Raw genomic sequence first — 18247 nt, 5'->3', positions numbered from 1 at the left:
ACAACTGCCTCTCTCAGACACATTATGTTTGCATCAAGAATTTGTTGAAATTCCATTGAATCCATTCTTCACTCTACCCACTAAATGTTCCTCATGCCATTAACTGCAACACAACCCCAATGCATGATTGATCCACCCCTGTTGTGAATTCTGTTTTCGAACTCCCTCCTGTGGTCATGAATGGTACTTTGGCGAGTTCTGTCCATGGACTCCCTCTGGTGGCTGTGAGTGGAGCTGCTGCTTCTGAGGTTCCTTCCACAGGTGACGTAGTTTATTCTTTGGCTGGCTGTTCTATTTAACTCCACTCAGATCATTACTCCATGCCAGCTGTCAATGTTCTTGTACTGGTTCAGTTCGCTCTTGGATCTTTCTGGTGACCTGTCTACTCCAGCAGAAGCTAAGTCCCTGCTAGCCAATTATTTGTTCATTGTTTCCTTGTCCAGTTGGCTATCATGATTTTGTCTTGCTAGCTGGAAGCTCTGGGATGTAGAGTGGCACCTCCGCACCGTGAGTCGGTGCGGAGGTCTTTTTGCACACTCTGCGTGGTTTTTTGTAGTTTTTTGTGCTGACTGCAAAGATACCTTTTCTATCCTCAGTCTGTTTAGTAAGTCTGGCCTCCCTTTGCTGAAACCTGTTTCATCTCTGTGTTTGTGACTTTCATCTTAACTCACAGTCAATATATGTGGGGGGCTGCCTTTTCCTTTGGGGAATTTCTCTGAGGCAAGGTAGGCTTTATTTTCTATCTTTAGGGCTAGTTAGCTCTTAGGCTGTGAAGAGGCATCTAGGTCGTGTTAGGTACGCTCCACGGCTATTTCTAGTTGTGTGATAGGATTAGGGGTTGCGGTCAGCAGAGTTCCCACTTCCCAGAGCTTGTCCTGTGTGAGTTTTACCATCAGGTCGTTCCGGGTGCTCTTAACCACCAGGTCCATAACAGTACAGCTGGCCCAAAGTATTAATGCATCTCAATAGAGGGGTAAGAGAAGTTCTGAGACCATTTTTTTTTCTCTGCAGTGTTTTTTGTCTTTCTTTTCCCCTTAACCTCTGGGTGGTTCAGAACACAGGTGTAGATATGGACATTCAGGGTCTGTCCTCTTGTGTGGATAATCTCACGGCAAGGGTTCAAAACATTCAAGATTTTGTGGTTCAGAATCCGATGTTAGAGCCTAGAATTCCAATTCCTGATTTGTTTTCTGGGGATAGATCTACATTCCTGAATTTCAAAAATAATTGTAAACTGATTCTAGCTTTGAAACCCCACTCCTCTGGTGACCCCGTTCAACAAGTAAAAATCATTATTTCTTTGTTGCGTGGTGACCCTCAAGACTGGGCATTTTCCCTTGCGCCAGGAGATCCTGCATTGCGTGATGTTAATGCGTTTTTTTCTGGCGCTTGGATTGCTTTATGATGAACCAAATTCAGTGGATCAGGTAGAGAAAATCTTGCTGGCTTTGTGTCAGGGTCAGGATGAAGCGGAGGTGTACTGTCAGAAGTTTAGAAAGTGGTCTGTGCTTACTCAGTGGAATGAGTGTGCCCTGGCGGCAATTTTCAGAAAGGGTCTTTCTGAAGCCCTTAAGGATGTCATGGTGGGATTTCCCACACCTGCTGGTCTGAATGAGTCTATGTCCTTGGCCATTCAGATCGATCGGCGCTTGCGTGAGCGCAAAGCTGTGCACCATTTGGCGGTATTCTCTGAGCATAGGCCTGAGCCTATGCAATGTGATAGGACTTTGACTAGAGCGGAACGGCAAGAACACAGACGTCGGAATGGGCTGTGTTTTTACTGTGGTGATTCCACTCATGCTATCTCCGATTGTCCTTAGCGCACTAAGCGGTTCGCTAGGTCTGCCACCATTGGTACGGTACAGTCTAAATTTATTTTGTCCGTTACTCTGATTTGCTCTCTGTCGTCCTATTCTGTTATGGCATTTGTGGATTCAGGCGCTGCCCTGAATTTGATGGACTTGGAGTTTGCCAGGCGCTGTGGTTTTTTCTTGGAGCCCTTGCAGTATCCTATTCCATTGAGAGGAATTGATGCTACGCCTTTGGCCAAGAATAAGCCTCAATACTGGACTCAATTGACCATGTGCATGGCTCCTGCACATCAGGAGGATATTCGCTTTTTGGTGTTGCATAATCTGCATGATGTGGTCGTTTTGGGGTTGCCATGGCTACAGGTCCATAATCCAGTATTGGATTGGAAATCTATGTCTGTGTCCGGCTGGGGTTGTCAGGGGGTACATGGTGATGTTCCATTGCTGTCAATTTCGCCTTCCACTCCTTTTGAAGTCCCTGAGTTTTTGTCAGATTACCGGGATGTATTTGAAGAGCCCAAATCCGGTGTCTTACCTCCTCATAGGGATTGCGATTGTGCTATTAATTTGATTCCTGGTAGTAAGTTTCCTAAGGGCCGACTGTTTAATTTATCTGTGCCAGAGCACGCTGCTATGCGGAGTTATATAAAGGAATCCTTGGAGAAAGGTCATATTCGCCCGTCGTCATCACCGTTGGGAGCAGAGTTCTTTTTTGTGGCCAAGAAGGATGGCTCTTTGAGACCTTGTATTGATTACCGCCTTCTTAATAAAATCACAGTCAATTTTCAGTACCCTTTGCCGCTGCTGTCTGATTTGTTTGCTCGGATTAAGGGGGCTAGTTGGTTCACCAAGATAGATCTTCGAGAGGGCGTATAATCTTGTGCGAATTAAACAGGGCGATGAATGGAAAACAGCATTTAATACGCCCGAGGGCCATTTTGAGTACCTGGTTATGCCATTCGGGCTTTCTAATGCTCCATCTGTGTTTCAGTCCTTTATGCATGACATCTTCTGAGAGTACCTGGATAGATTCATGATTGTATATTTGGATGATATTTTGGTCTTTTCGGATGATTGGGAGTCTCATGTGAAGCAGGTCAGAATGGTGTTCCAGGTCCTTCGTGCGAATTCCTTGTTTGTAAAAGGGTCGAAATGTCTCTTTGGGGTTCAGAAGGTTTCATTTTTGGGTTTCATTTTTTCCCCTTCTACTATCGAGATGGACCCTGTTAAAGTTCAGGCCATTTATGATTGGACTCAGCCGACATCTGTGAAGAGCCTGCAGAAGTTCCTGGGCTTTGCTAATTTTTACCGTCGCTTCATCGCTAATTTTTCTAGTGTTGTTAAACCATTGACTGATTTGAGCAAGAAAGGTGCTGATGTGGTCAATTGGTCCTCGGCGGCTGTAGAGGCTTTTCAGGAGTTGAAGCATCGTTTTTCTTCTGCCCCTGTGTTGTGCCAGCCAGATGTTTCGCTCCAGTTTCAGGTCGAGGTTGATGCTTCTGAGATTGGAGCAGGGGCTGTTTTGTCGCAAAGAAGTTCTGATGGCTCGGTGATGAAACCATGTGCCTTCTTTTCTAGAAAATTCTCGCCTTCTGAGCGCAATTATGATGTTGGCAATAGAGAGTTGTTGGCCATGAAGTGGGCATTCGAGGAGTGGCGACATTGGCTTGAAGGAGCCAAGCATCGCGTGGTGGTCTTGACGGATCACAAGAATTTGACTTATCTCGAGTCTGCCAAACGGTTGAATCCCAGACAGGCTCGATGGTCACTGTTTTTCTCCCGTTTTGATTTTGTGGTTTCGTACCTTCCGGGCTCTAAGAATGTGAAGGCTGATGCCCTGTCAAGCAGCATGTGGTTCGTTTGCATGGCATTCCGGAGAACATCGTCTCGGACAGAGGTTCTCAGTTTGTTTCGAGGTTTTGGCGGTCCTTTTGTGCTAAGATGGGCATTGATTTGTCGTTTTCTTCGGCTTTCCATCCTCAGACAAATGGCCAAACCGAACGAACTAATCAGACTTTGGAGACATATCTGAGATGCTTTGTTTCTGCTGATCAGGATGATTGGGTGTCCTTCTTGCCTTTGGCTGAGTTCGCCCTTAATAATCGGGCCAGCTCGGCTACTTTGGTTTCGTCTTTTTTCTGTAATTCTGGTTTCCATCCTCGTTTCTCTTCAGGGAAGGTTGAGCCTTCGGACTGTCCTGGTGTGGATACGGTGGTGGACAGGTTGCAGCAGATTTGGACTCATGTGGTGGACAATTTGACATTGTCCCAGGAGAAGGCTCAACGTTTCGCTAACCGCCAGCTCTGTGTTGGTCCCCGACTTCGTTTTGGGGATTTGGTTTGGTTGTCATCTCATCATGTTCCTATGAAGGTTTCCTCTCCTAAGTTTAAGCCTCATTTCATTGGGCCATATAAGATTTCTGAAGTTCTTAATCCTGTGTCATTTCGTTTGGACCTTCCAGCTTCTTTTGCCATCCATAATGTGTTCCATAGGTCGTTATTGCGGAGATACATGGCGCCTATGGTTCCCTCTGTTGATCCTCCTGCCCCGGTGTTGGTCGAGGGGGAGTTGGAGTATGTGGTGGAGAAGATTTTGGATTCTCGTATTTCGAGACGAAAACTCCAGTACCTGGTCAAGTGGAAGGGTTATGGTCAGGAAGATAATTCCTGGGTTTTTGCCTCTGATGTTCATGCTGCCGATCTAGTTCGTGCCTTTCATTTGGCTCGTCCTGATCGGCCTGGGGGCTCTGGTGAGGGTTCGGTGACCCCTCCTCAAGGGGGGGGGGGTACTGTTGTGAATTCTGTTTTCGAACTCCCTCCTGTGGTCATGAATGGTACTTCGGCGAGTTCTGTCCATGGACTCCCTCTGGTGGCTGTGAGTGGAGCTGCTGCTTCTGAGGTTCATTCCACAGGTGACATAGTTTATTCTTTGGCTGGCTGTTCTATTTAACTCCACTCAGATCATTACTCCATGCCAGCTGTCAATGTTCTTGTACTGGTTCAGTTCGCTCTTGGATCTTTCTGGTGACCTGTCTACTCCAGCAGAAGCTAAGTCCCTGCTAGCTAATAATTTGTTCATTGTTTCCTTGTCCAGTTGGCTATCATGATTTTGTCTTGCTAGCTGGAAGCTCTGGGATGCAGAGTGGCACCTCCGCACCGTGAGTCGGTGCGGAGGTCTTTTTGCACACTCTGCGTGGTTTTTTGTAGTTTTTTGTGCTGACCGCAAAGATACCTTTTCTATCCTCAGTCTGTTTAGTAAGTCTGGCCTCCCTTTGCTGAAACCTGTATCATCTCTGTGTTTGTGACTTTCATCTTAACTCACAGTCAATATATGTGGAGGGCTGCCTTTTCCTTTGGGGAATTTCTCTGAGGCAAGGTAGGCTTTATTTTCTATCTTTAGGGCTAGTTAGCTCTTAGGCTGTGAAGAGGCGTCTAGGTCGTGTTAGGTACGCTCCACGGCTATTTCTAGTTGTGTGATAGGATTAGGGGTTGCGGTCAGCAGAGTTCCCACTTCCCAGAGCTTGTCCTGTGTGAGTTTTACCATCAGGTCGTTCCGGGTGCTCTTAACCACCAGGTCCATAACACCCCCCCATGCTTAATGGTTGGCAAGATGCTCTTTTCCTGATATTCTGTGCCCTTTTTTCTCCATACATGCCTTTCATCATTGTGGCCAAAGAGTTCTATTTTAACCTTATCAGTACACAGAACTTGTTTCCAAAATACATCAGGCTACTCTAGATATTCTTTTGCATTTTTGCATACTTCTGATGCTGAATTTTATGGTGAGGATACAGAAGTGTTTTTCTTCTGATGACTCTTACATGAAGGCCATATTTATGATGATGTCTTTGTAGAGCCACAACTCCAGAGTCTGATAAATCTTTCTGAAGGTTGTTTGCAGTCAAACAGTTCTGATTTGCCTCTCTAGCAAATCTTCTATGAGAAGCTGTCTCTGAAATTGTCATGCCGTTCTGTCTGTTTCTGGTTTTCGGCATGACAATGCATATGTTTGATACTGGGATACTGTTGGCTGTTACTTGGATGGAGCGTTTTCAGTTCCCTGCTCTGCTGTGCAGTCGTACATGGGTGTTTAGGTATTTGCCCTGCTGCATACCTTCCTAATGTGCGGTCCCTGGTTGCTGCTGTGAAGCTGTCCACGAGTTGTGAGGTCATTTGCAGCTGGTGCATGACTTTCCACATGGGTCAGTGCATGCAGTTTCAGTCAGGTGCTCTGAGCCTCAGATCCTGAACTTGGTGCTGTAATGGTTTCTGTTTGTGCTTAGGGCGTGCGCGGCCACACCTCCCCTGCTTTTATCAGGGTTAGGGTGTGTACTTGAAATGCTGTCCCCAGCCAATTGCTGAGGGGCAGCTCCTATATAAAGTTCCCCTGCCCTATGGGCGGGGCCTGAGCTACTCACAAAGCTCCTGAACTTTGCTATGTGTGTTTGTGTTCCTGCACCTCTCCTGTCTATGTTTTGGTACCAAAGTCCTTGCCTTGATTCCTGTTTTGTCCTGTTCTTGCGTCTGTCCTGGAGACGGTATATCCAGGCCCGAACCCTTGATCCTGTACCTGTCCTGTACCTGAACCTGTCTGAACTGTGTCTGCTGTGATTATGTTCCTGGAATCCCTCTGCATCTGTAGCCTCACTCCCAGTGACTTTGATTCTCTTGAAACCGGTGTTTCTACTGAGCATCTAGTACTCTGTGCTCTGACAACCATGCGGTGTTAACCCCGTCTGGCTCATGTCCAGTACGGCGGTGTTTGCACCATCACGCTTGAGTTCCTTCCTAGGTCCTATGCCCGGAGCCTGATGACCGCAGTCTGGAACATGATGACCGCTGTCTGGAGCTTGGAGCCTGATGTCTCTGGTGGTGCCTGTAGGTCGTGTCGGATGTCCGGAACCAAATGACTCCTGTCTAATGTCTGCCGGTGACCCTGGGTCCAGATGTCCTGATGTCCTCTCTGTACCCTGATGTCCTGCCTGTGTCTTGATGACCTCATGGACCCTGATGTCCTGATATCCTGTCTGTTCCCTGATGTCCTGATGTCCTCCCTGTGTCTGATATCCTGAAGAAACTGATGCCCTGGGCTGCCACGCCATTGTCCCAGCCGACGACCTGTCTGCCATGTCAGTGTCCCAGATGTCTATCCGGTATCCCTGATGTCCTGGTTTAACCTGATTACCTGGGCTGCCATGCCAGTGTCCCAGCTGATGACCTGGGCTGCCACGCCAGTATCCCGGAAGCCTGTCCAGTACTCGTGTACCCTGATGTCCTGCCTGTGTCCTGATGTCCCGCCTATGTGTGCCTCGGTGATCCGTTGATGCCTTTGGGTCCACTGGGTGGTACCCTTCTGAGGTGTGGAATCGGGAGCCTGACATCGTCATGTTTTGTTTATGTACTGTGTGACTTTACTTTAGTAAATTTTACCTTCTCTATACCTGAAGTTGTGCGGTGTAATATAGTCCTACGTGTCTCTTTCCTTGTCCACAGATCCCCGATTGCTGCCCTCCCCTAGTTCGGGTAGGCCGGGTCCCCTTCTGCGGTATAAAGGGTCCATATTGTGTCCCCAGGGGACACGTGCTCCACGCCTTCTGAGATGGGTCAGCTTGGGGGCGTCTATGGGCTGGGCCGCATCTGCGGCTGCAGCTGACCATGACAGAAATTTTGCTTGGTCTTCCAGACATTATCTTGACCTTCACTGTTCCGGTTGACTGCCATTTCTTAATTATATTTCATATTGAGGAAAGGGTAACTTGAAAATGCTGTGCTATCTTCTTATAACCTTCTCCTGCTTTATGGATCTCCACCATTTTCATTTTCAGAGTTCTAGACAGTTGCTTAGAATAAGGTATGGCTGTTGTTTTTTGGCACAGGGTTAGAAGAGGCTGGGTTTTATAAATCTGGGAAATTTACATCACCTGGCCTTTCCTAACAATGATAGCCTGTTACGGTTATGGCTTGTTCACTAATTAAGGTCGGAAACCTTGGACACAGTAATGTGAGCATAAAAATCTCAAAGGGTGCCCAAACTTTTGAATCAGCTCGTTTTCTTACTATATACTGCCGTACTGCATTTTGCAGTGAAAAGTATGTATTTGATTCCTCTGGCAAACCAGACTTAATACTTGGTGGCAAAACCCTTGTTGGCATGCACAACAGTCAGACATTTTTGTAGCTGATGATGAGGTTTGCGCACATGTCAGGAGGAATTTTGGTCCACTGCTCTTTGCAGATCATCTCTAAATCATTAAGATTTTGAGGCTGTCGCTTGGCAACTCGGAGCTTCAACTCCCTCCATAAGTTTTCTATGGGATTAAGGTCTGGAGACTGGCTAGGCCACTCCATGGCCTTAATGTGCTTCTTTTTGAGCCACTCCTTTGTTGCCTTGGCTGTATGTTTTGGGTCATTGCCTTGCTGGAAGACAAAGCCACGACCCATTTTTAATGTCCGGGCGGAGGGAAGGAGGTTGTCACTCAGGATTTTACGGTACATGCCTCCATCCATTCTCCCATTGATGTGAATATCAAAACATGTGTAATTGCAATAATTTTCTGGAAGAAATACTACATTTTCTGGAACAATTTCAAGGATGCCAACACTTTCAGCCATGACTATCTATCTATTCATCCATCCATCCATTCATCCGTCTATGTAATTTCAATGCGAGCCCACCTTAGCGCTGTGTAAGCAGCCCACTTCCGTACAAGCCTTCAGATGGTACGTATATTCTTTATACGGTTGGATCCCTCCTTGATCTTCATAATGTTTCTCAGTCCCTATAAACCGCTGCACTCCATCACGTACGATCACATAATAAATGATACCTGTAGTAACAGCAATATTAGGATTATTAGCCATAATCATGTATTACAGAAGATGTAGAACAAATGACGATTTATCTATAAGTTACACTTGTTTGCATGCAGGGCCAGGTTAAAGGGGTTGCTCATTGAATAACAATATTTTTTTCAAATGGCTCATACTCTTTAAAACAATAAATAATAGCCTCATCTTTCCATCTTAATATATTGGAAAAGCCAGTTCAGTCAATGATTGGTGGTAGAGGTGGCTCGGCCACATTGCATTTTTACTGATTCCTGTGTGTCGAAATGGGACTGGGTAAGCATCAGCACTTTTGATGTTGGGGTCAGGGAAGGCATCCATCGCTTATTTACTTTTTTTAACCATTCTGAGACTTAAAAAAAAAATCAACTTCCTTTTAAGTTGGTGGAGAACCCTGGGCAAAAAAATTTGCTGGAGCTTCTACTTCAATTCTACTTCCAGATCTCAGCTGACCACCTATTGCAGCCCCAAATTAGAAACATGATCAACTTATGTCAACAGGGAGTCAATAATTCCTACTGATGTCAATGGAGAACCACATGGATGACTGGCCACTTCTTCTTCTTGGGTTGGCCATTGCCAAACTAGTGACTACCAAGCAATTATGGCAGATTTACATAAAGAGAGGACTATCAGGAGGCAAGGAGCTCCAATTAGCCTGTGGCTTGTCGGCTGGACAGCTGGGCACAAAGTATAGGCTTTATGGAACCCACTGGACAACCAGTTCTTCCAGTTCTCCCCATTTGGTTGTGACCTTTACAAACATATCAGAAGATCGCCAAGTAGGCATTGACTCTGACAAACGTATCATATATGTCTTCCTTATATCTCAGAAGAAAATAAACTTAGGCACTCAACTTATGCAGGGTTTGTTTGTGATTTAATGTAGTCATCAAATTATCAAATAATTTGATGACTACATTAAATCACAAACAAACGCTGCATAAGTTGAGTGCCTAAGTTTATTTTCTTCTATATACATGGTGTGGGACCCTACTTAGGCTCCAGGACGGGTAGTGCATACGATATTTCTCCTTTTCCTTATATCTCAGTCCTGGTTACAAGTTGTACATGTGTTTGTGCACCTCATCAGCACAGCCCGGTGATATCTTAGGCTCTATGATGGGGTGTAACTATTGTGAGTACTGGGGTTGAAGTCGTACCTGGACTGTGGACAAGAAAGGGGGTCCATAAGGCTCCTTTGTCCGATAAGAGAACACTAATTCTGTTAAAGATAGTTGATAGCTTGGGGAAGAGTTGGAGATTTTGTAATGGGGCCCATGAGCCTCAAGCAAAGCCACGGGCTGGAAGGACCCATGCTATGCTAGATCTGATGAACGATAGATGCAAAGGGGCCAAGTAGAGCCCATTGATGGCAAAATGGGGTAAATAAGTGTTCCATTTTGGTTACTAGGAATGCTTTTACACTTGCTGTTTTTGCAGCCCGTTTTTGCGGCCCCAATAGATTTCTATGGGGCCGAAAAAAACAGGCCATAATAATTTCAAGGTGCGCCGTACGGCCGTGAGGGCCGTATTTACGGCTGTGAAAAAAGATCGAGCTTGCTCGATATTTTTCACAGCTTATGAACACGGCCCCATTGATTTTCAAGGAAGTTTGTTTTTGCAGTGTACCATGACTTCCAGCTTTGCGGAACGCCGTTTTTTTCCCCCAATAATATTTCAATAGTATTGGAAACCTGAAAAACAGCGATCCGCAAGTTTTTTGCAGTCCGTTATTGCGGCAGACCATGAAAATTGCGGCGATACGGCCCACAAAAAAAGGTCCACAATAACGGGCCACAAAAAACACGGGACATGTAAAATCAGCCTAAACATGAGCAAATTGATTAAATCCAAAGATATAGAGATAGCGAGAGAAAACCATAAAAACTGAAAAAACTGTACAAACAGTGTGTGACGGCACAACAGAAAAGAAGATTAGTGTGTGAGGAGTTTTTGTTGATTAACACCAGTTACAATTTGTTTTCCCCTAGCCAGATATATTGCTGTTACCATTATATTACTAAGGCTGTGTTTGCATTACAGAGCTTAAAAAGGGGTTGGATACAGTCCTAGGAGACCTCAGAGCATTGCACATGACTTTGTGGGGCACTTTGGAATACTTTTGATTTGCCGTGAATCTAATATGCTGGGAAATTTTCAGTGAAGCTGGCAAATTCGAATGTTAAAAGATTTGCTTATCATTATTTTTTAAGAATACTTATGGCGCTCCAAACAGCAGTGTGAACAATTTGAAAATCATAATATGGTCCTCCCCCAAAATAGCTTCTTTGTTAAAATAAAAGCACAACATTTTAAAGGTTAACTTTAACCCTTAAATGAATAGATATTTTTTCATGTTTGCACTTTTAGCTTTTTTCCCCACAACTTTTTTGTTTGTTGTGTATCACCATTTGCCAAGACAAAAGGACCCATAACATTTTTATTGTACTGTTGAAGTAGCTGTGTGAAACTTTGTTTTTGTATTGAGCTGACATTTTTATTTAAAGGGACACTGTCACCTGAATTTGGAGGGAACAATCTTTAGCCATGGAGGCGGGGTTTGGGGGTTTTTGATTCACCCTTTCCTTACCCGCTGGCTGCATGCTGGCTGCAATATTGGATTGAAGTTCATTCTCTGTCCTCCGTAGTAGATGCCTGCACAAAGCAATCTTGCACAGCGCAGGCATGTACTATGGAGGACAGAGAATGAACTTCAATCCAATATTGCAGCCAGCATGCAGCCAGGGGGTAAGGAAAGGGTGAATCAAAAACCCCAAAACCCCGCCCCTATGGCTGAAGATTGTTCCCTCCAAATTCAGGTGACAGTGTCCCTTTAATTCATTTTGGGGTACATATGATGTTTTGACTATTTGTATTGCATTTTTTAAGGAGGTGAAGTGACAAAAAAAAAATAACTTATGGGTTTTTTTTTACGGTGTTTACCATACAAGTTAATTAACTACTTTCATATTTTGATAGACTGGACTTTTACGGATGCGCAGATACCAAGCATGTTTATTTTTCACATTTTTTTCCCTTTATTTGTAATGGTGGAATAGGAGGGTGGATTTGAATTTTTTATATTTTTATTTCTTTATATTTAAAAAAAAAATAAGTTTTTAAGATTTTACATCAGTTTTTTTTGGTTTACTTAGGGCACTTGAATCTGTGATGATTTAATTGCTTATACTATATATACTGAAATGCCACAGTATTGCGGTATACAGGAAAAATCATGATTTCCCATGGCGTTCACTTCACAGATGTACCAAGATGCAGCCATAGGGGCCTTCAATAGGCATGTTGGTATCTAAATGCAGTATCTTTAGGTAAAAAACTTGTGCCGATGAAAAAGCATGTAAGTCCTGCTTGTGACACCCACTGATAGAGACGGCTATGAGACCTGCATTCCTTGCCCAATTGTAGACATCTGTGAATCTTGCTTGCCACTCACACTGTTACACAAAGCCTATGACTTCTGATTGCACCACCCACTGTTACATAAAGTCTAAATCTTGATTGCCCCTCACACTGTTACACAAAGCCTGTGCATCCTGCTTGTCCCACCTACTGTCACACAAAGCCTGTGCATCCTGCTTGCCCCACCTACTGTCACACAAAGCCTGTGCATCCTGCTTGCCCCACATACTGTTACACAAAGCATGTAAGTCCTGTTTACCCCACACACTGTTACACAAAGCCTGTGCATCCTGCTTGTCCCACCTACTGTCACACAAAGCCTGTGCATCCTGCTTGCCCCACCTACTGTCACACAAAGCCTGTGCATCCTGCTTGCCCCACATACTGTTACACAAAGCATGTAAGTCCTGTTTACCCCACACACTGTTACACAAAGCCTGTGCATCCTGCTTGCCCCACCTATTGTCACACAAAGCATGGAAGTCCTGTTTACCCCACATACTGTTACTAAAAGCCTGTGAGTCCTACTTGCTCCACCCACTGCTCCACAAAGCTTGTGACTCTTGCTTTGCCCTTTCACTAGTAATCACCTGTGAGTCCCGGTTTCCGAATTCACACACTCCCGATTGTAAGCTCTTCAGTTTTCACACTCATACAAGGAAACCTGTTAAATAGTGGTTAGTGGCAGGGACAAGCAAGACTGACAGGCTTTGAGTAACATTGCGAGGGCCAAGCAGGCAGAGGCTTTGTGTAACTGTGGATGGGGCAAGAAAGACTCACAGGCTTCTAGTAACAGTGTATGGAGAAAGCAGGACTTACAGACTTTGAGTAACATTGATTGGGTAAGAAGACTCACATACTTTGTGTAACAGTAGGTATGGCAAGCAGGATGCCCAAGCTTTAAGAAAAAGTGGGTGCAGAAAGCAGGCCACATAAGTTTTGTTTAATAGTAGGTGGAGCAAGCAGGACTCACAGGCTTTGTGTTACAGTGCAAGGGGCAAGCAGGACTCACATGCCATGCTTTGTGTAAGAGTGTGAGGGGCAAGCATGACTTAGGCATTGTGTAACAGTGGATAGGGCAAACAGAAGTCACAGGCTTTGTGTAATAGTAGGTGGAGCTAGAAGGACTCACAGTCTTTGAATAAATGTGTGAGGGGAAAGCAGGGCTCAGAGACTTTGTACAACATTATGAGAGGAAGCAGGACTCTCAGGCTTTGTGTAACAGTATGAGAGGAAGCAGGACTCTCAGGCTTTGTCTAACAGTATGAGAGGAAGCAGGACTCTCAGGCTTTGTGTAACAGTGTGAGGGGCTAGCATGACTCTCAAGCTTTGTGTAAAAGTGTGAGGGGCAAGCAGGAATCAGGCTTTGTTTAACAGTGGGTGGGGCAAACAGAAGTCACAGGCCTTAATAATAATAATAATAATAATAATAATAATCTTTATTTTTATATAGCGCTAACATATTCCGCAGCGCTTTACAGTTTTGCACACATTATCATCACTGTCCCCGATGGGGCTCACAATCTAGAATCCCTATCAGTATGTCTTTACACAGTGGGAGGGGTAAGCAGGACTCACAGGCTTTTACTACTACATCAGTTAAATGAGTCTTTATTTGAAACATACAGAGTAAAATAATAGAAAACTACATATCTTTAATCTCAGCCTTCTCTCTTCTATCCTATGCAAATTGTCTCTTCAGGGAGGAAGAGGACTAGAACTCTAGTGCCACCTATTGGAAGTAGCAATCCTAACAGTCAATGTTGACCCTTTACTGAGCCTTGTCACATGACTTAGGATAAAAGCCAAACCAGAATCTCAATTTGCAGACACTGTGTTTCGGGGTACTGCCCCTCATCAGTGCAATGTGGAGATCTGGTTTGGCTGAGTGAGAGGCGTCTGAACGGGATCCAAGAAGTATTGTTTCTCCTTGTTGAGGTGAGGAGACTTAAAGCCGCAATGCTCCTCTGGGAAATATGCAAATTGTCTCTTTAGAGAGGAAGAGAACTAGAACTCTAGTGCCACCTATTGGAAATAGCAATCCTAACAGTCAATGTCGACCCTTTGACGAGCCTAGTCACATGACTTAAGATCCTATGAAGTCAAATCGAAGAACTTTGGGAATTATAACATTGAAGCATTAAACATACCATTCAGCTTCCTAGGTTCCTGCCAGTTCAGCGAGATGATACCTTCCCGATTTTCCGATACAGTCCATCTTGGAGGACTCAGTCCTTGAGGTATATCCTGATTAGTAGTGACTCTACTCACATTACTGAAACTGTAGCCAAAACTATTCCAGGTTGATATTCGATATTCATAGGTTGTGAAAGGGTCCAGACCAGTGTCTGAAAGGCACAACAATATTTATACTACTATGTAAAAATTATTGATTTATTTATTTTTTAAGTCAGTAGGTCATAATACCCACCAGTACTAATAATTGGGGATGTTTTGCTACTCTTGGGAATCTAGGGACCTTTATAATATCAAACATGGAGAGCGGAAAGTTCCCCGACACAGAGAAGACTTCATTTTATATTGTCACATTTAACCAGGATCTATGGTGGCTTTATCTCTGCCACCTGACGCTGATCTAACAACTCAGAACCCAACTCCTTAACGTATAATATTAAATACTGTGCTCATATAAAAATGACATATATTACTGTATATAAATATGTTATAAACTGCTTCCACTGCTGGTGTCTGCCAGAAAAACGAAAGTGCTGCTCACATTTACTATTAATTAGGCAAGTGACAAACAGGCGGAGGAGGAGTAACATGGGAGCAACAAAAAAAAAATACTAATAAATTCTAAAAAAAAAATATAAGTAAGCAAAAGAAATAAAAGAAATACAAAATATATTAGTATTTAATGGTGAATGCTGGTATCTAAAAAAAATAGTTAAATGTAAGAAATGTCTTGACTACTTATTGTAGCTAACATACAAATGGAGCATTTTTTTTACTTCCTGTATGATCAATGGGGGGGCCTTTAATTAGACATGTGGCTATAAACTTGGGGGTCTCGCTGCAAAAGTGTGAATGGAAGGACTGGAAACAACAACAAAAAATCACCCTATAGTAAACCCCTCTCAGTAAAGGGCCGTTCTCTTCTAGACTCTGGTTTATAGAAGGCTTTTCATTGGCTTTTTTTTTCCAGGAGCAGTTAATGAGGGTTGTTGTCCAAAGATTTGGAATAGAAAAAGTAAAAGTAAATTTTTTTTAATTAATATATATTTACCAGTAAAATAATATCGGTCTGATCTTCCAGCGTAAACAACTTCCTCATCTGTCCAGCAGTTCTCCGCCTCCTCCTCCTCCACCGCGCGGCTTTTATCACTTATTATGCCTCTTACTGAGAAACAAGAATCAGCGCTGGCGTTAAAATGACACTGCCCACAGTATGCCGCGTGCGACCGTGAGAGTGGGCACACCACACCGAATCTGCAGCCGCCTCCCTGCAGGGAAAAACAAATATAAACATAAAAAAAGTCAACTTTACAGTAAATAGGTAAAATGTGCAAATAAGTAGCCAGCAAAATCAAATGTTAGACATGACCGCGTATGCCGAGTACGGTCTTTCTTACGTATGTAGCCTAACCACCAAACTACTGCCCACCGACCCACCTTTCCTTAAATAAAACATAACCACTTATTCTTTTTGGATATTTTGGCCACAGCGGCCAACTTTATTAACAAAATAACATAACATAAATACAACAGTATAAATTCGAGGGGAGGGTTCTTGGAGCTAAAAAGATCTGGCAAAAACCCCACAAGATAAGCTCGACCACCATATTACCCTCAGCCGTGAAAACCAGCTCGAGGGCACCGTACATCCCGTTCCGGGAAGAGAAAAAACCACCAACAGCTCCCAGGGTAAAAACCCCGTCCAGAGCCCATACCAAAATGCCAGATCCAACCCCAACAAATTTTAAATTAACTGTAATTATGCTCCAATTCCTTCCCCCAACCAATCAGCGTCAACTCCAAGAACCCCCACCCCCCCACTGCCACTGTGACAATACATGAATAAAATGCAAATAATGACCAAACACCCGCATACAAAGTGTAAACCCACAAATGTCCTCCTTTTTTTTTTTTTTTTTTTTTTTTTTTTATATATATATATAAATAACTTCCCTCGCCATATCCACATATAAACTCTGCCCCGCAATTCCCCCCCTCAATAACAAAAACCCCCAAGCACACAACAACAAGGGAGGGTGGGTGGGTCTTCCTTCTCCTGGATTAAGGTAGGGAATGGCGGTTTTCCCGCACTTTCCCTACTACCTCCCCCTTCTAAACCCCTCCCCCCTTTCCATTCTCCTATCCCCAGCCGGAGCATTATTCAAAAAGACCGCCGGCTCAAAGCAGTCATGGGGGGCCTCCTCCCAGCTGCGCTTTGTTCCAGCCCCCATCTTGACCGCGTATGCCGAGTACGGTCTTTCTTACGTATGTAGCCTAACCACCAAACTACTGCCCACCGACCCACCTTTCCTTAAATAAAACATAACCACTTATTCTTTTTGGATATTTTGGCCACAGCGGCCAACTTTATTAACAAAATAACATAACATAAATACAACAGTATAAATTCGAGGGGAGGGTTCTTGGAGCTAAAAAGATCTGGCAAAAACCCCACAAGATAAGCTCGACCACCATATTACCCTCAGCCGTGAAAACCAGCTCGAGGGCACCGTACATCCCGTTCCGGGAAGAGAAAAAACCACCAACAGCTCCCAGGGTAAAAACCCCATCCAGAGCCCATACCAAAATGCCAGATCCAACCCCAACAAATTTTAAATTAACTGTAATTATGCTCCAATTCCTTCCCCCAACCAATCAGCGTCAACTCCAAGAACCCCCACCCCCCCACCACACACGAACAGCCCTGACCACCTCAGGCTCGTGAGTGCCCCAATGCCACCAACGCCCGCTCAACTCCTTCTTGCAATGCTAAAGTCCACAAATCAATCCCAATCGCGTTCAAGTGAACTCCGTCTTCCAACCAGTAGTTACCAGTCCCTGCCTCCAATTCAAAATGTCTAACACTAATCCCCCCATTCCTGGAAACAAAACCCGCTATTGCCCTATTCAACTTGACCCTAGCCCTATTAATACCCTTCAACGATCTAGCCCCCCTCCACCGTTTTCTGGGCACAATATCTGACCACACTATCAACACCCCAGGAAATGATACCTGCAACCTCAACAAATCGAACCGTATGTCCCTAATCAATTCCCTGACAGGCCGCACACCCAAGTCATTCCCCCCCAAATGCACGATTAAAATGTCAGGTTGTCTATCTAACCGAACCGCCTTAGAAAATTCAGGAAGGGCCCTGCCCCACACCATCCCCCTATATCCCAACCACCGAATGACAACTTGACGCCTACTAAAGCCCAGTTGCCTACCGTCCGGCCTGACCTCGGCCCGCAGCACCCCCCAATGAACGAACGAATGTCCGAAGATCCAGGCTAAGTAAGGGGACATACCTGCAACAAGATGCATGAAGAAAAAACACTGGGGTCAAATACAAAATCATAATCGCACCATTAAATTAATGACGGACGTAACTTAAGTAACGATTGGAAGTCCACCTGCCAATTCTACGAACGTCTTCCGCGCCCAAACCCAAACTATCAGCTTCTGATGCCGCCCCGATACGAAATGAATGCGACCCAAACATATCCGGAGAAAGACCCAACTCCTGCAAGCCCCTTCTTAACACTGCAATGAACTGAAAGCTTGACAAAAATGACCCCTCTGCGTGACATAACAAAGGGCCAGATCTGCCTGACCATAACTGCCAGTATGCTTCCAGACAACCTCTAGGACACATCAGAGACCCGTTAACCCTCCCCAGCACGACACGTCTCCCTCTCCCAATTTGGTCAGTCTTTGAACGCCGAATCCAAAAAACAACACCCCCCGTCCAAACTTCCACATCCTCCGCCAATAAACCCCCGGCTCTAACTTTGGACGCAGACACCAGTTCCCCAACGCGCATGGCCCCAAAAAATGCTAATGAAAAGGCAAGGCGGAACAACGCCAATTCGAAACCCGAACCACAAATAATCTCCAAGACTCCACCCAACCGTTCTAAAAGGCTAAACGAAATGGGGCGGCGACGATCAATAGTGTGATTACCTCTCCTA

The 18247-nt window shown here is 44.6% G+C and overlaps 1 protein-coding gene across 1 annotated transcript in view; it reads right to left on the bottom strand.

The window, feature by feature from the left end:
• USH2A (usherin) overlaps positions 1–18247 on the bottom strand; it is an 824795-nt gene that overhangs the window by 141401 nt on the left and 665147 nt on the right. The window contains exons 61-63 of the mRNA XM_069726496.1: positions 15327–15543; positions 14230–14427; positions 8486–8637 (exon numbers count right to left, since the gene is read on the bottom strand). Coding sequence (XP_069582597.1) covers positions 8486–8637; positions 14230–14427; positions 15327–15543 — 567 coding nt within the window. The remainder of the gene's footprint in view (positions 1–8485; positions 8638–14229; positions 14428–15326; positions 15544–18247) is intronic.

The sequence above is a fragment of the Ranitomeya imitator genome, chromosome 5 (genome assembly GCF_032444005.1).
Source record: "Ranitomeya imitator isolate aRanImi1 chromosome 5, aRanImi1.pri, whole genome shotgun sequence".
Taxonomy (NCBI): domain Eukaryota; kingdom Metazoa; phylum Chordata; class Amphibia; order Anura; family Dendrobatidae; genus Ranitomeya; species Ranitomeya imitator.
Note: the sequence above shows the minus strand (reverse complement) of the source record. Positions and strands in the feature narration are given on the sequence as shown.